We start from the raw sequence: 21,431 nt of genomic DNA on the forward strand, positions 1-21,431 counted from the left end.
CCTGCTTTTTCCCCCCCCCCCTCCCCCCCGCGCCCCCCCCCCCCCCCCCCCCCCCATCCCTTCCTCCCTCCCGTTAACAGTCTTGTTGATAGCTTGGCAGCTGTTCAAATCAGACAGGGGGTATCCGTACACCACGAAAACCCTAACAACGAGGAATGTGTGGCAGCAAACACGAAACCACTAAAGCTCTGCTGAGTAAGGAGTTGATCCCTCACCCACTGGTATTTGATGAAGTCCAGGAATCATAATGCCTATTTGTTTGTAAAATAATGAATGTCAACAGTTGCATTTTAGTGTCCGATCTGAGATGATCCAGATGTGTAACATCAACGAGACACATCAGCAAGACACTCATTAAAAAAAATATGCAGTTTTCATCGCCGTCATTAAAGTGAGACAATGTGGCTTTTTGCAGAACAGCAGCCTCTGTGGTTCAAAGCGGTAGTTACAGGACAACGGCGCATTGTGAGTGTAGCTTCCCCTCCGTGTTACTTTTCTGTGGTTTGTTAAAACGTAGTGCAACAAGAGCACAAGTCGAGGACAATCATAACTGACTCACTCAGGTCAGGTTTGCTAACATTAGCCGCCATAAGCTACTAATCACGTCAGACCATCGAAGGATGTAGCAGCTAAGAGTATCGAGTTGGACATTTGTGTGTTTTATTGAATGAACTCAACTTTTAATTTGTAGGAAAAGTGTTTGTTCCTTCTTTTAAAAGGTACACTGTGTCACTTTAAAGTTCTGAAAATAGCTCAACAGAGTCTGGATCAGAGCACACAGGGAGGAAGAGGGATATGTCAGTGCAGTTGGAGCCAGGTCCCCTGGAGAGCCAGCCATTTTTAGTAAAGGTACCAGGGGGCCTTGCTGGGAAACTTAATAAAAAATGTAAAAATGGACTGCTTCATCGGCCGTGTTCAAAGCCTGTGTATTACATGAGAACATCACAGCGAAATGAGACCCAGAAGCCTCAGCCTTGGCGTAACGATACTATATTGCAGTGAAAACTTTATTTTTTTTTCTCCTTGCCTTTATATGCTCTGAAGGCTTTTCTATATTTTTTGGCTTCCCAGAAGTAATCACTTTCAATTGTATGTCAACACCACAGCATTCTCCAAGAATGCAGTATCTGGTACACAAATGAGTTCCACATGGGGCCCAGCGATATCTTGCTTACCCCTCACGCGTAAAACGTCCCGACACGGAGAAAAACATTTACGGATCCTAAAATACTGTCTTTGTCCCAGCACCTTTTGACCAGAGTGTTAATACGCGTATTTGTGACCAGTTGGAACTATTTTAGACTTATATATTAATGAATCATCACGTCTGCATTGAGGGATTTCTGTGCACTAAAAATGGTTCCATAGTTAAAGACAGAGCTCTGAACCTTCGCTCATCTTACATCCAAATAATTACATTTAGAAAATGTATCATTTTAAACAAAACTCGTTGGATTTAAAGATCATTTCCCCGTGCACGAGTAGGACCGCAGCTGTCCGAGAACACCATGAAGACAGAGTGCCTCCGTTTAATGAATGCTTCCTGTAGTAATGGAAATAAATGCTCTCGTGTCGAAGGAAAGCATAGCATTTCATGCAGATGGATGTGCATCTGGCCTGCTTGTATTTTCCTAAGCTGTGATACTGTGTGTTTCTGTAGAGAGCAGCAGGCCTGCATCACAGTAAATGTCTCCCCTTGTCAGTGGTGGCAGACAGCAAACAGCTGACAGCCATCATCGAACGCCACAGAGCTGTTGCTGTGTGTCTAATGATGTCGGACATCAGTGCTTTTGCAGTTTTTACATCTTCTTAATCTCTGCTGAGCAAGAGGCTGCCATGGATGTACTTTTTAAATGATGCATCTCTGTAGAAGGGCAATGTGTATTTTCAGAATAATTTACAGCAGCAACACATCTGACTGGAGACCAAACTGAGGTATTGGCCTTCTCTGTTGGCCCTTCAGTGGGACACTTGTCTGACGTTCATGATGATTTTAAAGTGGGGCGCGGACAGATAAAGGGGATCTTAACAGTCAAGCAGGAGGCCTCTGCAGTCTGACACAAAGCCAGATGAATTAGCTGTTATGTAATTTGCGTTTGAGTGACCGCACCGAGCCCTCTGGCGGCACTTGCTGTCGGTATCTCATCGACCAGCCTGACTGCACATGGCCGTGACCCGGAGGAGTCCCGGGTTCTCAGGAGAACAATCACCGAGCCCAAAAGTGGCGTCATCGCATCATATTTTGCGGGAGGCTCTGTAAGTTGTCGTGGCGCTTGGTCGTGCACCTCCGATTTTCTGTAGCTAGGCACGCGCTGTGTGTGCGCGGGCTTTTCATTGACCACTGACACATATACTGATAAAAGCAAATTACCTAAAATCTAAAATAATATAATGAATTAATTTATGCTAAGAAAGACACACTATGTATTTTTAATGCTCTAAAAACTATAGATTTTAGAAACCTACAGTTGAGTAAATATTCTGCAGCTTGATAAAGTTGATTTCAGGATATTCAACCTATCAACCTTTGTTTAATTATAATGCATTTGTTGTTTCATATATTTGACTCCTTTCTTTACGGGAATTGTATAAAGGCGACAAAGTATGTCCATGAATATTTTTTACATTAAATATATATAATAATATATATAACAATATATTAAATACGAGTTAAATATTTAGTTGGTACACCCCCTGGTGTTTCGCAGAAATGCTGCAACAAATGTTACGTTGCTCGTAGCGAGTATAAACAAGATTTGATCCCCTCTTATTGACTGTTGCTACGCCTGTCAAGCTGCCTCTTTCATATGCAGTTTCCACAAATTCACAGTAAATTTTGAAACAAGGGTTCCTTGGTTTCAAAAAGATTTAGACAAAAGCCGGCGACTGTTGAAATGGCAATTTAGCTAATTAGTTAGCTTATTGAGCTAGCATTAGCTCCATGGATTAGTCAAACACCATATCTGGATGATGCAATATTTTTTTGTTTATAAAATGAGAACCATGTGAAAAAGGTTTTAAATATGTACTTGATGGCCACATGCATGATGTCCCAGACAGCAGTCAACATCCTTCCCAGAGTGATGATCAATGCAGTGAATGGTGTTATCGGTAAACACATGGTGCAATCTATTCCTGACACTTATGTTCTTGTAACCACCCTCCACATTATTTAAATGGTGAGTCTCTATGCCCTCTGCACACTGCTCCAACATGTGGTGAAATCTAAAGCACCTGGTTACGGTTGCTCCTTTTGGAGGAAGGTTTCAGCAAAAAAAGTCAGGTGATTAAATGAAAAACTATGTATGCACCACGACCACACATGCAAAAAAATCTCACTGCATTAGTGGCCTTGCCAGTTGCCACTTATTTCCCTTAACCTTCTCAGGTGGAGAAGTCGCTGTGGTGAGAGAGGAGCTGGTTTTGAGCTTAACACTTAAGAACAGAAACCCACAGCCAGACCTCCCTCGCTCTGCCTTTCCATTGGAGAGGCTGTTTCCCGGGGCTAATTGGACTCTGATTCGGGCCTGCCAGTCCTAGTTTCCTGGTCCCAGGGCTCTGGGCTCCCTGGACACAGATGGGCTGCCTGGAAAAGCTTCAGAAACGCTGAGTGCACTGTTGCTGTTGGCCACCGGACCCCTCCGCCTTTTAAAATGCCAGAATCCAGACTTTTGTTGTAAAACATGTTCCGCGCAGTACTCCGCGTCAATCAACAGCAGGCAGGAATCATCGTTGTTTCAGAAGTCGCATGGAATATGAACATTGACATCATGCCAAATTTGATTTTTACCAAGGGACACTCGGGCTCCAAGTGACACACATGTGCAGAGCGAGCTGTGTTGACTTTGTGGCCAAGTGCATATATTTATTTTTTGATGGTTAGGGAAGGAGGGCTGTGTAGCATCAGTGCTTGAAAGACTTGATCTGGATCAAATGTTTTGTGACGCTGGATGGAACAAGACTGTAAAGCTTTGCTGTTGGCTCGCGTTGCCTATTGTTTGTTTGCCAAGCTTTGCTTTTTTACGCTCCCGTGTTTCTCTCGTTGGTTCAGTGCTCGTAGTACGAGCTTGTTCGCCCTCTCACAAGAGCTCTCTCCGTTAATGGAAACCTCGGGTAGCCGCTATTGGTTTTTAATTGGAGACAGGAATGGGTAGAAGATCGCTCCCGAGTGGTGCTGAGACATATGCTGTTGTTTTCCCCACTAAAGAGCCCGCCAGTTCACACGAACACGCGCACGTTTTGCAGCGCGATCAGCATCTCATCAAGAAGAGACGAGATCCAATCAGCCACGAAAGCATTTATCACATTAATACCAACGGAGAGTTTATGCACCATCGTGAGTTTATGTATCATCTGTCAACCCCCTTTCTGCACTTTCCATCTCCCTTCCTCTGTTTGCAACACCTCCTAATTTCTAAACAGCCTTTTGCGATTTCCCAGGCTCAGGGTGTTGCTCAGTGGAGGATTACAGCTGCATGATAATTGATCTCAAACATTTGGCATGGCTTCTCCTTTTTGATTGCTCATATGGCCATAATATGTTGACGCTTATAGGCAGAAAGGGGGGCAAATATACTGTTTAATGTTATCTTAGAATGTAAAAGACATTGGAATAGTGCTTTAAACAGATATAATACTGAACTAATAGTGGTTGAAGTAAAATTCCTGCCTTTTGAATACATTTACAAACATAAGTTACATGAGTTTCTGTCATTACGAACATGAAAGCAAGAGTCTCAGTCCCCCGTGGTATGTAACCAACTTCTCCTCTACATTCTTTGTTTGCGCTCAGCTGTCTGCCAAGTTTCAGGAATTCCTCTTAAGTCGAGGTTACATCCAGTTTTCATGTATTTCCTAACTTCAGAACACATTACAAGGTCTTCACAAGATGAGCGTTGTGCTTTAGTTGGCCGTGGGCTGCTGCTTGCAGCTCAGAAGAACTCGGCTCTTGGACCTTTTTGGCTTAACGTGTGTACGTCAGTATGCGGTAGTATATTTATATTTATAGTATTTATTCCACTTAAGCCCATGAAAGAAATTGTTCTATCCTTTCCAGCACTTTAAGGGCTCAATTTTTGTGAAGTTGAGCACAAACACAAGTGGGCGTGACCAGCACATTTTTTTGCAATTTTGGTTCCCACGGGCGTTGGTGCAAATTAGGAGCAGCCAGCTGGAAGCAGGATGAATACATTATTAGAAGAAGGAATATAGAATGAGTGGTCTGAGTCGGGGCAAGTTTCAGTAAAGACCAATCACCACATACTGTATATAACAAATGGACGTAGTTCCAGTGATGTTGGTTTGTGCGCTGCCGTTCTGAGGCTGTGCACAGAGACATTTTCTTTTGCAACTAGAAGGGACACGAGATCTGACAGGAGCTAAGTACAACCGTACGCTAATTAAGGTTACAGTTAACTTTCATGAACTGAAAACACTGTGAAAGTCTTAAACATCGGACAACGCCGTTGTAGCGACCTGTCAATCACAAGCTAGCCCCGCCCTAAATGCACAATGTCAGTTAATATTAAATCCCGGTGCGTCATCAGAAGATGTAAATGATTAATGAAGTTGTCCAGGTGTGTGTGGGGTGTGAGTGTTAAAACATGTAGAGTGTTTCCTCTCCTGCAATCTACACTTTCTGTTTATTTATTTTGGAGAAGACCGTGCGTTCCTCTGCCAACTAAAATCGCCCCGCGTCTGCGATAAGGTCGACACGGTTTGAACAGGTTTCAACGCAAACGCAGTTTAGTGCCAAATTGAGCACCAAAATTCCACCACGCCAACTAATCAGCATAACACAGCCTGGTCTGCGCCTCACCTCCCACCTCGGCGCAAACACGATGCTTGTGTTGCCAGGAAACTACCAAACAGGGGCAGACATAAAATAATAGAGTTGCACCAGAGGAAAAAGTTAAAGTATTTTGGGTCTGTAGAGAGAGAGAGAGAGAGAGAGAGAAAAGTGGGTCCCTCACTTCCCTGGTTCAAATTCCTGAGGTTTTCAGTGCTCTGGGAGGCCTGGAGCTAATTTGGCTTTCAGGCTTTCCCCTCTAATTCTTTGCGACTAATTACAGTCGTATTCCTGCAATTAAACTGATAAACTCTGCTGAGCTTGGCAAGGTTAGCGAAGTAACCCCGGCCCCTCCTCCTCAGGGCACCACCTCTTTCGCCATGTTTCTCGCCGTAGTAAATGCACTAAAAATAAAAACCAACATGAGTTCTTCGAAAGAGCCCGTCTCCCCGGTCAGGCAGATGTTGTGCATGAGGGAGATTTGAATGGTTATGTCTGAAAAGCCTCAAAACCCCAAAGGGATATTATTCTATTATCGCTCGAGGCGATTGCGATTTAGGGACAACTTCATAACATCATCGCAAAGAAGTGGTCTTACGTATTCCTCTTGGATCCAGGAGGATTTGGTGTTTTAATTGGGCCTGCCAGCACCGGCTCAGCTCATGCATACAGATAGGATACCCAGGGAGGAAGAAAAACAAGCGTAGAAATGAGGTAGACCATGTAGACCGTTTGCTCGAACTCCTTTTGGTTGTTCGGTAGAGTCTTTCGGCACACGTGAATGTTTATCACTCTGAAATGAAGCGTATTGGCTGAGTTCCGATGAGTGCCAAAGGGGCGGTCCCTCCTCAATACGGCTGAGACAAACGTTCTGTGCCCTCCGTAGTTTTAAGACTTCCCCCTCACTATTTGACCGGTTATGGCCGACCCGTCCCGTCCTGTCTGTCAGTCAGTACGTCCGTCCGCGTCGAATATTTGTGTCTTCTATCCCTGTGGCCATTTTGACGCAGACCTACACCGCGGTACAAACACTGGAAACCAGACACCTTATTGTGTGGCGGAACATGTGTAAAAATACACGGGGCATATTTGTAGAAGCTTTTGAAATAACGGTTTGGGATGCGAGTGTGAAGGATGGCTTCCACCAATGTTTAGAAAGCAGGTTTAAATTTGGAAAAAGCTTTTTTCTTTTTTTTTTTTCAGTCCGCCTGCAGGTTCTTCTTCTTCAGTTGACTTCTATGTGCTTATCCTTCTCAACAGAGAGGTCACCATCGACTGTAATCTTGAAATGTTAAACTGTTAAGTGAAATACGGAATATTTTAGGAAATGAATCAACGGAAATAGATGCTAGATGTCACTTAAGCGCGAATAGAAAACATGCAGTTATCATTTACTATCCCATTGCACAGAGCTGAGATAACACAGGAGCTCCTTTGTCCTCTAACACTTGCGCTTCCCCTTCCTCAAGGTATCTGAGGGCTCAGAGGTCCACTTCCAGCCGGGAAACTTCTCCCTCTCCTGCCAGATCCAGAAGGAGGCCCTTCCCCATGGCAACGAGCACCTCCTCAACTGGGCCCAGAAGAAGTACAGGGCGGTCACCTCTTTCTCTGAGCTCAGGATGACTCAAGACATCTACATCAAAGTCGGAGAAGGTGTGTGTGCGAGATTCCCAAAATTCCCAACATGGCTCTTTGGGCCCCCGAGGCACGCCTCCCCCATTCCCCTTCGGCTCCCATAACTTTACTTAGCTTTTGTGTTTGAACCCCCGGGTGAAGATTTACGTGCACTACTCTGGGAAAATAATTTCCTTCGCTCAACGGGCATTCGGCCTTTTACTGTTTAACAGGATACCCGTGGTAACAGTGAGCTGCTCACAGCCTCAAGAGCTGGTGGAGCCTGAGAATATAAAGAAAGTGCATGGACTATGAGTTTGAGTATTTCTGCTGAACTACATAAAATGTTCAGCATTGCATGCATTTTTAGATACTCCGTATACTGTTTTTATTAGAGGTCAAAACAATTAGTTGATTGATTTAATACATCTGTAACTATTTCGATTTTTTTTTTTTTTTGTTTAATGTATTATCATTATCATTGGACACCTGTCCAGTACAGCCACAGACCTGCTGTCCACTGATACTTGATTCTTTATAGCTACACCACAGGTTTCTGTAATTCATAGTTATTCCTGAAGATGTAAAGCACTGCCTAACTTAAAGGTGCACTGTGGAATTTTCTTGTCAACAAACAAAAGTTATGTTTACGTTTTAATTCCCACAACACATTGTTTGTATCCTTGATGTCTAACAAACATATTGAACACATTTACTTCCTTGTGAGACACAGAATTTTTTAAATATTTATATCCGTGTTTGCTAACTGGCTGTCTTCTACTTGACTTGCTTGCCACTCATCAATAAATATTGTTCCATAACACACCTAGTGGTCAAAAACTCCAAAGGGCATCTTTAACAGAACAGATGACATTATGTTTTCGGGTTGTCTATTCTCGTGAAGGCAATAGCTCAGGAACGTCAAAGGTATTTCCTCCAGAACGTCCACTTGGGCTAATGGTTGAACTGAGTAGAGTTTGCTGGTCAAAGGTCACAAAACATGTTTCTGCCCATAACTCAAGAATTGATATGCCAATTAAGACAAATTCCCACAAATGTCTAATAGGATAAAATGATCAAGTGATGACAATGATGCATAGACATAGATGTAAACTGCTACATGACTGATTAGCGGAGGCATACAACCACGAGGTTGGAATTCTAGTTATGTACGTATGTGAGATAGTGTGAGACAAATAAAGATGCTGCAGTTACAGAAGCTAAATAGGAAGCCAGGATAGTGATTTGAAGTAAAACTGTAAAATAGTCGGGTTGCTATTTAGGACTTTGGAGTGTTAATTGGGTCTCAGACACACCGGCTGATTGGAAATGTCTGTGATTTGTCTCTTTTTCTAAGTGGTGGTCACATGGTTTTCACTAATATAATATGGCTACATAAATACAAACCCAAAAATGTACAAAACCTGCTGGAGGGCATACATAGGTTGACCAAATGTCAGATGGAAAAAAAACCAGCAGAGGTAAGCAGGTAATAGATCATCAGAGGCTTATGATTGATCTCCTCAATCATAAGACTGGACTTTTCTCTCCGCTGGCAGGCCCAAACAGTGAACAGCACGTCCAACTTCGCATTGCATCAGCTCAGGACATCTTGACTTTTAATGAGAATCCTTCACCTCATGGAAATAAAACAAGGCTCATGTCTGGAGAGAAGTAATAGCTCCACCGCTGCCACTGATAAGTTCTCCCTCTGTGTTGTTAGTTGCTGCGGAGCACAGAGCGGTTGCTCAGCCTGCAAGCGTTTGACTTGTGTCATTAGAGGGGCTGCGGTTTGGCAAAAGCCCAGAGTGCCACAGTGTTTACTTCAAGCTAAGAGCCGTAGTTTTCCACTCCTCCGCGTTGTCAGTGGTGTCTCGTGAAGATGGACAGATCCTTCACTCTGCTTCCTAACCAGCGCTCAAGGTCTCACCTTTAGCTCTTTCAAGAGCTAAAGGGTTCCGGAAAGGAAGGTGCCAACTTTCAGTTTACACTTTGTCCGAGGCTCTGTTTGCCAAATAAGGAAGCAGCTGTCTTGTGTTTTTCTCTGAGTGCTGAGAAGGGGTGTAACTTTTTAAAACTTTGTCAGTAGTTAACGAATTTTCAAACAGTCGAGAAAGTGGAGGGAAAAAAAACACTATACTGATATAAAAATGTGTTTATGAATATTATTGTCCTGTTATTGTGGAGGAGTTCTGTTAAAAACATTGCTTACTTTTCCCAGGTAAAAGCCAGAAACTATGTTTCTCTGTTGATAAGTAGACTGTTCGTGCCAACCAGAGCATGGTCGACCTCATCCGGCACAGGGCGGGGCCCACTTGGTGCTGAGACAATGGGACTACCAGCTGCAGGGCTGTGTGGTGAAGGGAGCAGGGAGTTAGTCAGCTGCAACGAATGGGTCAAAGAAAGCAAACATCCACCCTACCGAAGTCTCCGTGAGCAGAGCGAGGGGGGTGGGATGTTCCTTAGCCGACCTCGTGCTCTGACCTTCCGGTCGCGATAGGGGTTAACAAAAAGGCTGTATATCTCCTCATGGGAGATCAAAATAGCCTCGCGGAACCCCCCCACCAGTAACACAAACAATCTCTCCCCTTTCAGATCCGCTGTTTTCTGACACCTGCAAGATTGATACCAAGTTCCTGTCTCTGAACTACCTGGGCAGCTACGTGGAGCCACAGGCATCAAAGGGCTGCGTCCTATCTGGCCCCGACAAAGACCAAGAGGTCCACATCGTTGAGCTCCAAGCCCCCAACTCCAGCAGGTGAGCGGCCAAAGCCAAGAAAACATGTTGTCAGAGTTTATTTTCGAGGTCAAGATGCTCTCACTAAGCTCTGAGGAGTTTGTTTTGGATGGGAACTCACATTAAGGCGGGGGGGATGAGGGGGGGGGTTACTCTTCACTTAACAGTGTTCTTTTTGAGAAGGATATTTCAAAACTGCGTCTCCAAGTCCAGGTTTGCCAGATAATCTCCTCACTCCCCCAGTGGAGTGATTTAGATCTGGGAATGTGTATGTAACTGCGCTGTATCTCACTCCAGCGCTATCTGGTCTGTCGTGCATATGTCTGCATCTTTTTTTTCTGGGAATGCGTCCAGCTTTTTTTAATTAGTTGGCCAGACGCTGGAGGCACGGTAACACCACGTAGACCTCACCGTCCAAAATTCTTTTTTTTTTTTTTCTCCTCTTCTCCTTTCCTGCAGTGCTTTCCAGGTGGACGTCATAGTTGATCTACGACCTCTGGAGGACGATGCCCCGCTGCATCGTGACGTCGTCTTGCTGCTCAAGTGCGCCAAGTCCGTCAACTGGGTCATCAAGGCTCACAGTGTCATCGGAAAGCTGTATGTGGTGGTAAGCGAGCAGCGTGACGACGCACAATAGCTCCTCATTCAGGAACATCTTCCCCACTGAGATTCGATGCACTCTTATCGCACATCACAGTGGCTCACATGTCATGTCGCAGACAGAAATGTCATCGCTTCGCACCGATGACTGAAGAATTTTGTCACACCAGATTATTTTCGTGCGTTGAATCGGCGGCGCCTGGTCCCCGCTGCAGGAGAGGGCGGGGATAACGGGTTGCAGGGGAACTGTGAAATTTCACGGTGGCAGCTCCAGGCATTGTCATCACGTTCAGAGCGAGCAGCGGGGGTGTCACACATGTTTTTTTAGAGCGTAGACTACTGCTGTACTTCAGCTGCTCACCCCGTCAGTCACAACGTGCACTACGAGCTCGCTTTAGGCACCTTCTGAAGCTGCTAGGAGCTCCTCGCCACACACAAAAGACAAACACTGGCTGATTACTGCGATATGTCAGAATGTCCTTTACTGAGAAATATGGTTTTATACTTATCAAAGCTGAGTAGGAGTCCGCAGTTTTGGTATTAAATCTTCATTAGTGCTACCCAAGTCTCCCAGGACCCTTAAGAACTCTAAGAATATGACACCTACGTACACTTTGGAAGAGTAGTTCAACTGTAGATTATGTCGACGGGGAGTTGGCAGTCGTCCAAACACTGTAAATTGCTCGAGGGATGGAATTTTAAACCTTGGCTTCCTACAGCGCATTAAAACTGAAGGAGACCCACTAATGTTGTGCATTAATCAGAATACTTCATTTGTCTGGTGACTTTTGGTATTTCATGGTTTGGATGATGGACTCTCGTTGCCCGTCAGCTTGCTGTTGCTAGGCCTGTACTGATTTCAGTGGAGGTGTGCATGGGGGTCTGTGTTTCCTCACTGTGTAACGCTTACACTCCTACAGGGCTGCCTCAGCCATGACACTGCACTTTTGCCAGGCGCGGCGTGTTTGCACAGCTGCTGGTCACCACTGTACAGTGAGTCAGTCAGGTGGGGTGAGCGTGATGCCAGGTCAAAGCCTGTCGTGCGGCACAAGTTGATTGTAATGCCTCTGGTGGATGGAGGTTCCCAACAGATCTGTGTGTTGTTAACCCCACTTAACACTTTGCCCCCGTGCAACAATAAAGCAGTTTGGATCATGAATGTAGATCAGTTTTTGGCATGGCTTAATGGATGGCATTGTCTGTCCACCACTTTGGGGCTGCGATGTCTCCACTATCAGATGGAGTTATAACTTTGTTCAGACATTCATGGTCCACAGAGGATGAACCCCTCTGACTTTGGTGAGCTGCTGGTTTCCAGCACCAATATGAGGGAGACATTTTTGTTACTAGTGGATGGATTTCCATGAATTTTGATACTAACTTTAGTGATCCATGCACTTTTCTCCTAACACCGTCATCTGAAATTTGCAACACTAATGACATTCCCATCAGCCTCAGAAGTACTTTGTGTGTGGTGCTAATGTTAGAATGCTTCCACGCTAAACTAAGATTGTGTCCATGGTGATTAATCAATTATGAAAAAACCTTTTCAGTTTGCATCAGTGGCATCAGCGGTTATGCACTACATAGACCATAATGCTCATTTAACAAAGGAAGACCGTGTTCATTGTGAAAAAGATGGAGACACAGACTGAAAGTGAATCGCCTAAAACAATGCTAATTTTACTCTGTAGTGTCTATCTACTACATTTCTTTTGGTTTGTTTGTTGCTGCCGCACATTACCATCCATTTAAAACCACAGACGGATGGTCAGTCTGAACACAAAGCCCCGTTTTTGTTCCCAAACAGCTGACATTTAAGACTTTTATTTGACAGCAGAGTCACACGGGACGCTGTGCTTGTGCAACCAGTGTTTGGGAGAGTGACAACAGTTTATGTGATATGACAGCCTCGTAAAAAAGGAGGCCTTTCTTCTGTCAGAGAGCTGCCTCTCCTCAGCGTTGCTCAAGAGACCTGAATGTGTGGGAAATGGGTGTGAGAATGAATCAGTATTCAGTATGTTATGTAGCAGGGCAAGACACGACTTTTAGGAGCCAACTAACACGTTGGTTTCTCAGCATTGATCGAGAGCTGACACGCCCATTACCTCACATCCGTGCACATGATTCACACTTGACGCAGAATGAGAGCAGGACTGTACTTGAAGTTGAATACCTGTGGAGCAGTAAATCATTGTTCCTGAAAATCTTAAAGGAGCTTACGTTAAATCCATGGTCTTTTAGAAATGACAATTTGTTCTTCGATAAGACAAGATAACGCTTTCTTCTCCACAGGCCTCTGATACCGGGAGTGCCAGTTTTAATACGGAGAGGCTGATGCAAGTGTTAAAATCCACCAAGCAGCACTTGCCGTCTGGGCCACAAGCCCTGATCAATTGGGCAAGGGAGCACGGCTACGGTCCAGTCACCTCTTACACCAGCACTCCTGTGGCTAACTACTTCAACATCCGACTCAGAGAGACAGGTAAGCTGAAGAAACATCCTCCGAATTGAATTAATCTGAAGCAGAAATAGGAATAGTGTGTTCAGGTAAATTATAGCCAGACATTTAGCAGCTGCTGCAATTGTTTCATGACCAGCATTGCACATTTTACAGTCCTTATAGAGGAGCTGGCGTGAAATCGTGAGACGGTTTTATAGTCGTGGTCCCGTGTAATTTCCCCGCCTGTAAAATCAGCCTCATGAGGTTCTAACAATGTGTGACTTCCAGATGTGGTGGATCCTCTGGAGAGCATGTTGCCTCCAGAGCTCTCCATCCCACACGACTCCAGTCCCCACCCAAGAGCTGGAGCTGCAGCCCGGCGCCCCGGTCTGCACTTTCCCTTCCCCTTGCCTGCGTCCGACGGCCGGCCCTTCTTTCCTCTGCCCTCCTCCCTCGACAACCGGCACTGGGAGAACACGGAGCCCGAGGAGCATCAGGGCACTCTGAGCGTCGGCCTCAGCGTACAGTGTGAGGACACGAGGATGGTGGTCAGCATCGCTAAAGAAAGCCTGCAAGTGAGTGGGCAGCATGATTTTATCCATCATGCATCCTGCCTAGAAACATATTATAGGGCATTAAGTCTAGTTTTAATTTGATTGTGTCATAATGCAACAAGTATAACACATGTCCAAATATGCACGACCAAAAAACAGAAACTTTTATTCTTTACTATCAAAAGTATTAATTTATTCATTTTAGTAAGAAGATTAGGGCATATGTAGCTCTAACCAGGAAGTTATGTTTTTCTTATTCGAAATAATAATAATAATAATAATCGTATTAAATAAATACTTTTTCTGTCAATCAGCTAATTAATTAAGCAAAAATGTGTTACAGCACAGAAGCAAACAGTCCCCTCTAATGTAAAATAGACAGACAGATTATTTTTTTTATAATACTCGTTGCTCGATAACGAAGAACAAAACAAAGGAAATGTTCTGTTTCCCAACCAAACTTAATCCAGTGTCATCGATTCAAATCGCGTATCTGAAAATTGTTCCAGGGTCTGATCAGTCACATTTGCCTCTGTGTTTTTTTTTAGGTTTTTTTTTAACATCTCTGCTCTTGCGACACAGACTTGATGTGACAAACTGTGACAAGATAAAACAGAAAACAACAAACATGGAGGACAGCCAAAGAGAATGCCAGTGTCAGGACCAATTAGGGGGCTGAATGAATGTCTTCTGCACTGTGATTAGAAAATGCCAACATCAACCTCCATGTTGCTCGGCTTTTGATAAAGTGCCTAAAGCTTCCACTTTATTACACAACAATGCTCAGTGTGGTAACAAATCTAAAGGTCACTTGTAGATTGATATGAGGGAATTCAGCTGCAGAGATCAGTATTAGCAGCTGATAAACTGATTTAAAGTAAGTTTCAGGTCTACAAAAGTAAAATATAAAGAAATACTGGTAAGTACAATGAGAAATGTTGTCATTATTCCATTCGTTTTTACTAAACGGCAGCTGACATTTGAAGCAAGCACGACGTTTCCCAACATTTGGCGTCTGAGCGCGGGGCTGGCGCAGTCAGCCCACATCACAGAATGGAAACTGGCATAGACTGTAATTAGGAGAAGCTGGGGCTGGAGCTAGACCACCTTGTGGGATTTGTTTATTCCTGGGAACTCAAAGTCTCACACAACCGCTTTCCTTTATTCTGAAAATGAGTTAATAAAGGAAAAGTTTATTTTTGATGGTTATCCAATGTTGCCATTTTTTGCCGTTTCCTCAGGTGAATGGGTTTAGTCATGCCAACCTCACTCTTCAAGACCCAGCTTGCAAAGCAACCGTCAATGCCACCCACTACACTCTGGAGACTCCTCTGACTGGCTGTCTGACCACCGTGTTTCCCTTGCAGGGGAGCCCAATGGCCCTCCACATCAACTCCGTGAGTACAACACCCATTATTACATTTAAGTCTAGAACAAGTCATGCAAATACAGCTGGTTTACCTGAAGCATTTAAAGTTGCCCCCTAGTATATAATGTAAATACAAAAAAAGAGTTTCCAACTGAAACTAAGAATCATTGTGTTTTCGTTAGCTTAGAATGAGCCCTTCATAACTCCATAGGGAGCGGATCCTCTTCACAAAGTCCGCCATGTTGCACTGCCATATTTCTACGGTAGCCCAGAACGGACAAACCAATGTTTTTATGTTAGCTGAAGGCCACCGTAATTCCCCGACACACAGGGGGGGTGAGCGGAAAGGTATTCAGTTGGTTGCAATCTGCAACCTCACCACTAGATGCCACAGAATCCTACACTCTGTCCCTTTAAAGTTTAACTGAAATGAAGATGTGAGTTTTTGTTTTTTTTCTGAGAAACCCTTTTCTGCGTGGAAGCTTATTAGCACAGCTGGCCAGCTTCCGTTTTCTGAGTGGAATACAAACGTCTTGAATCGCTGATGGTTGTTGAGAAGTCCTCCAGTCAGCAGAGCATCACAGAAGTTGACACCATGTTTCCTCGCATCGCCAGCTATCAGATGTCAAGAGCTGATAGGAAACCCCACTCAGAGGCTTGAAGCTTAAACACTTTTTCCACAAACCGTTTTTTCTTTTTTCTTTTTCTGGATGACTAGAAAATGGAAAAGTATGACGAGTTTAAAGTACATTTCCATGTAGTGGTGAACAGTGTGGGATTCAGCATTCACATCTAACCTCCCAAGTTGTCTTCATCATTGTGGAATGCATTCATTCAGCGAGTTTGTTCTAACAAGCAAGGATGAATCGCTTCCTCCCCAACCTTTTGAGATCTTTTGTGGGGGAAATTTGGAACAACACATTTGCTGTCCAATGCAGAGTGAAAACCTGGGCACACGTCCAAGGTCGTCTTTTGTGTTAGCACTTGGATGCAGGGATAACCTCTGACCTCTAGTCAAAAGAGATACAAATGTCATTGTCTGGGGTCCCTACACATCAAAGATAATGTGTTGTGGCTGTTGTTTCTGCTGTCCTGTGACACGTTGATTTAATTAGGCAGTGGCACCAACGGCAGATCAACTAACTAATTTGTTGCAGACTGAAGAAAAACATGGTCAGCGTCACTGAGATTGTCCCCTCACCTCATTAAATCTGAATTTTCTTAAAGCCATGTCAGACCCCTGACATTCTTCCGTAAGCATGTTTTATGTTTTTGTCCAGGATGAGTCCCACTGCTGCAGCCACGGGACATTCCCACATTTTGAATCCAACTCATCGGTTGCGGAATGTCTTTTTGGCAACTCCTCTCAAAGATTTGAATCACTGTGTCTTTGCCTTACGGAACACTACTCACAACTGGATCTGCTTTTAAAAAAGGAAAAATGGGAAAAAAAAATCTGGAAAGGATTCTCGTGAAGCTTTTCCTTTCACTTACTAACTGACGCTGCTCAGGTTTTGTGAGTAACGTGCATCTCTGTGGATTGCAGGTTTTGATAAGTCATGCTGAGCCCAAGGATGGGAGTGGCAGGCTGCTGGATTTTGAGGATCTGGAATCTGGAGACGTGCTGTTCCCGAGAGACCCGGTGGACTCGGAGAGGACGTTTACGGAGCCGGCAGAGCATCAGTCCTTCGTAGCGGTGAGAATCACTGTGGCTCTGTCTCTGTGAGAGCTGCGGCTCATTGCAGGGTGAAAGTTGACAAGTCATCTACATCTCTATGTAAATCATTCAGAGTTGGAGGAAACTCCATTTCCCACTGTCCCCTGGTGCACGTAAAGACTCATCTTGCAATCTCCCCATCTTTCCATGATGTCTGTTTTATGGACTTGACCTGAGAGTTTCCATTTTGAAGTTTCTTATTTATTTATTGGTTTATTTGATAAGGGACAGTGCACATTAATAAAAACATTTCTGTAAATGCGCCAGAGTTAGTCATCTTATTCCCTCTACGAACGTATTTTCCCTTTTGTCTCATCCATTCCTTGCCTCCCACTTGTTGTTCCTGTTGATACAGTTTGTGTTCCTTCCCCATTTTCCGATCCGTCTTAATGTGGTCATACACTGCCCCACACAGGGTGACGGTGCTTATCAGTGGCATCAGATGTCAGATCCCTGCTGATAATTGTGTCGGCGTCGTCTCATTCTCCTCCTAGTTCAACTGCACGTACCGAAGGAACCGGGAAAACTCAGCAACGGTTCCCAGGATTGTACCAGGACCAGGGAGGCAACCGGCGAGCAACATGACGTTTAACATGGAGTTGTACAACAAGCTGCCATTCAACAAGCCCTCGCGCCAGGCCTTCTACACTGTCTCGCAAAAGCAGCAAGTCTTTGTGGAGGTATGCCTTGTATTTTTAATAAATCGTCGTTTTATGTCAGGGTACGTGTTGCAGATTAATGCGGTGTGAGAAAACTGTGCTCTCTGTCTGGGACTTTAACTGCTTTGATCTCTTAGTGTGGCATCCACAAAGTCAATTTGTATTTCGTCTAGTTGTGGCTTAAAAAGCCAATACTCACTTTCACCCCCTTATAGTCTTTGTGTCTCCTCCGCCTCTCCTCTGTCTGTCTGCCTCAAAATCCTCCTTCCACAACACGATTATGGAGGTCGTGTAAGAGATGGCAAAGACTCGTACTCTGAGGTCATTTGACAAGATGATTTATGATGATATCAGCGGGAGGTGCTTCGCTGAGCCAGCTGGTTACAAAGGCTTCTCTGTGTATGTGTATGCGAGACCTTCTCAATGAGGACACCACCACTGATGATCCAAAAGACGGAGGAATAATAACTCAAGGGAAGGTTGTTGATGGAAAGACATTGATGGCATATTAACTGAAATACAATGCAGTCGACATAGCTAATGATTTAGCAAACAGTTGTTACAATCCAACAGGCATTAGCATTCATTTTGAGTCGTTTTGGTGTCCACCTGATGAATAATAGTCCAATGTTCACTCTCTTTTCAGCTCTGGTTTCTGGTTTCCACCAAATATCCGTCTCATTAGCAACTAAATGCTTCACCGTGTTCACCAGCTAGTCTCTATTGGTTTCTGTCAGCTGTTTGGTGCTGTTTGGTGTATAGTGGGATTAATGAGAGTGATTTTAGCATTAAAGATGCGGCCTTAAATCCAAAACAAGGAGCTGAAAGGTGCTTAAAGGTTTGATAGAGCTGATGGAAACTGGGTTTGCAACCATTTCCACATTACATTATGTGATTTGATAAATTTTTTTGTCTAAAAATATTGATCAGAGAGGCTTTAAAGGAACAGTAGGAAGGTTCAGGTAATGAGCTTATCTAGCTTTAGATGAGAAGATCAACACCAGATACGTATCTGAAGAATGAACTTTTTTTTTTTTTTTTTTCTCTGTCATGCGCTCCAGGTCACATCAGCCGCATCCGATCCAGAGCTAGGGTTCCTCCTCATATCGTGCTTTATTTCTCCCGACTCCAACCCCAGCGTGGGCTCAGACTACACTCTCATCGAGACAGTCTGCCCCTCAGACGACTCCGTCAAGTACTATCCTGAGAGGGGCTTCCCTGTCCCTCACACACAGGCGGAGAAGAAGAGCTTCAGCTTCACCTTCAACTCAACGTTCAACAGGTCTCTGCTTTTCCTGCACTGCAAGATGTGTCTGTGCTCCAAGAGTTCTCAGAGCAACCAGAGACTACCAACGGTATGCAGTATAATCTTCTCCAAATGACTTCTTTATTCTTTGGCCTATGCGATGGTTTTACTATACTGTCTCTCCTGAGGCATAAAGGATTCGCAGTGTTTTTGTTTGGGGAGATCTCGGTGTAGTAGTGCTCCATCTTTACTCTGGCTGGCCCGAGCCGTTCAGTATCAGGTCTGCACCCAAAGCTAAGCAGGAAACATGAATCAATGGAATGTTTTGCCAAGTATCCGGCTGCAGAACTAAATAAGCATCTTTCATTTTTATCTCACTGTTATCTGTCCAACTCATGCAATCTCTTGCAAGCATTTACCTCTACTTTTAATGTTTTGTACCTCTTTTCACCTAAAAGAAGTTGTGGCTGACTTGTGACAGCGAATCTAATTTTTATACTCGGATTTCCGATCAGGTTTGGGTTCATCCTCATGAGTTTGTCATTTGTTTGGTTTCCAAGTGTATACTCCTGTCCAGTATGACAGAAGACATTTGTTTTTATAAAACCTTTTTTTCCTGTAAAAATCGCAGCGCGTTCAATCCTTTTATTACAGAGTGACGTGTGTCTTTTTGGGGGGGGTTTCATCACTATAAGTTTTAAGTTTAAGTCAATTCTGTCCACACAGTGCTTACACCCCAGGGAGCCCTGCGATTCTCTTTCTGGGGACAACATCATGGCGATGATGATGAACTACAAGACGTCTACCAAGCCGCTGGTCGTGGTGGATGGACGTGATCGATCAGAGGAAACAGGTTAGTTGAGAGCAAAGAAAAACACGTTTTACACCTACTCAGATGGCACGAGTTCAGCATGCACGTGGGTTTGAAAATCTCTTGTGACTCTCGTTTTTTGATTTTAACAGCGCTACATTCAGCTCTGACTTACATTATTTTGAGTATAAAGAGTATAAAGCAGCCAGAGAAAGCTCGGTCCGATACTTTGCGATTAGACCGAAACCTCAAAACGCTGCACATCACTTCCCCACATCTGGTCACCATTAACTGCAGTGTGTGTGTGATTGTGTATGCGCCCACGTGTCTGTTTACATTAACATCCGTACACAAGAGTGTGTGTGTGTGTGTGTGTGTGTGTGTGTGTGTGTGTGTGTGCGCGCGTGTGTGCGTGTGCGCGTGCATACTAGCATGTGGTGGACTGCAGTAAAGGGGATCGTGCTAACGCTGAGGCCCAGCTCGGCTGCTCTGGACCAGTCCATGCTGAGGGAGAGGTGGAAAAAGAGGAATCATACAGCACCAAGCTCCAGTTGTTTTCACTTAGGACCTTCACTGTGGCCTCCCCTCTCCACTAGAGGAGGGTGTGTGTGAGAGGAGAGTGTGGAGGTCCTCTTGTTGGCTTTGGGAGTCCAGCCAGATCCTAAAGGCCCCTCGATCATCACTTGTTTAGCCGCTCATTGTGTTGCGTAGTCTCTAAGGGCTGTGAGTGTGATCGGAGGGAGGGAGCAGCCTGCAGATGTGGGGGGAGGACTGAGGTAACCATGGTCACATTTGACTAATTATGGCCTAAACTGAGATGGGGTGATATCATGAGTGCCCGATCTCTGGTGGACTACCAGAGCTTTTCGAATCAGCATCCCCTCTGAGCAATGACATCAACATCAGCCGAGTGGTCAGTTTGAGTCAACTGCATTGACTCATGGTTTTAATATACATCACATCGTTTTAATCAGTGTGAGCTGGAGCCTGAGCGACGTATCAGCACGGCCGATACTGGCGGCCTATTTAAGGTTGGTGTGGATATGTTGTATCGGTTCATGCATCAACTGATAAGAATCACAAGAAGTGACAAAGACGCGTAGTTTGTCAATTGCATAGTTGGCCGCCCAGACAGCACTGACGAGCAGGATTAAGATAAAGAAGAATCAATTAATCCGGAATGAAATTATTTTTAGCTGTAGCCATACATACATTACGTACATTATGTTGGCCACAACTCCTTTTCAGGATTTATTATTGTTATTATTTGCATTTTTTTAAAACTCTCAATTATCGATAAATACTGTTAATCGGCCTCAAAAATCTGGTATCAGTCGGCTGCAGAGTGAGTGGTGAGGGAGTTGCACAGAACATTGCTGAACAGAAGTGGGTGGATTTCTTTTACATTTGAACTGGTCATAGGGTTTCAAGGCTGGGCCGGTATATAGATGCAGTCACTTTTCAGCACAGAAGTTCCAGTGTTGATGCTAGAGAAGCTGCTGAAGCTATTGGTGAACAGAGACTCTGAAACCTCCAGTAATGAGTGAGTGAGGTACACTGGTCCAGAACAGGCACTGCCCACCACATTACTATGCCAGCTCTGCGGGGTTTATTTTCCATGGAACAGATAAAGTAAACACAAATATGCAATAAACTCACAACTCTATTTAAAAGGCATCTCTTGTGCTCGGAAGATAAACAAAACAAGCTGCCTTTTCAAGGGCCACACCAGTTTGGATTCAGGCTTCAGCAGACTGTGGCCATTAGAGAAAAATATGACCCAGAAGTTAGCATCGCACTGGTTCTTTCGACAAAAAGTCAATGGGATTTTTCCATTGGAGTTTGGATTATTGCAGGACATAAACTCTGTGGCAAACAAACGATACTTTTGAT

The 21,431-nt window shown here is 44.3% G+C and overlaps 1 protein-coding gene across 1 annotated transcript in view; it reads left to right on the forward strand.

Moving 5' to 3' along the window:
- Positions 1 to 21,374, forward strand: part of tgfbr3 (transforming growth factor, beta receptor III) — a 49,848-nt gene extending 28,474 nt beyond the window's left edge. Inside the window, exons 5-14 of the mRNA XM_031872908.1 lie at positions 7,258 to 7,441; positions 9,998 to 10,160; positions 10,599 to 10,746; positions 13,035 to 13,224; positions 13,471 to 13,757; positions 14,978 to 15,133; positions 16,652 to 16,801; positions 17,317 to 17,502; positions 18,543 to 18,836; positions 19,454 to 21,374. Coding sequence (XP_031728768.1) covers positions 7,258 to 7,441; positions 9,998 to 10,160; positions 10,599 to 10,746; positions 13,035 to 13,224; positions 13,471 to 13,757; positions 14,978 to 15,133; positions 16,652 to 16,801; positions 17,317 to 17,502; positions 18,543 to 18,836; positions 19,454 to 19,585 — 1,890 coding nt within the window. The 3' untranslated portion in view covers positions 19,586 to 21,374. The remainder of the gene's footprint in view (positions 1 to 7,257; positions 7,442 to 9,997; positions 10,161 to 10,598; positions 10,747 to 13,034; positions 13,225 to 13,470; positions 13,758 to 14,977; positions 15,134 to 16,651; positions 16,802 to 17,316; positions 17,503 to 18,542; positions 18,837 to 19,453) is intronic.
- Positions 21,375 to 21,431: the final 57 nt, after the last annotated feature.

This window comes from Anarrhichthys ocellatus, unplaced genomic scaffold (genome assembly GCF_004355925.1).
Source record: "Anarrhichthys ocellatus isolate YVR2014 unplaced genomic scaffold, GSC_Weel_1.0 scaffold67, whole genome shotgun sequence".
Lineage (NCBI taxonomy): Eukaryota > Metazoa > Chordata > Actinopteri > Perciformes > Anarhichadidae > Anarrhichthys > Anarrhichthys ocellatus.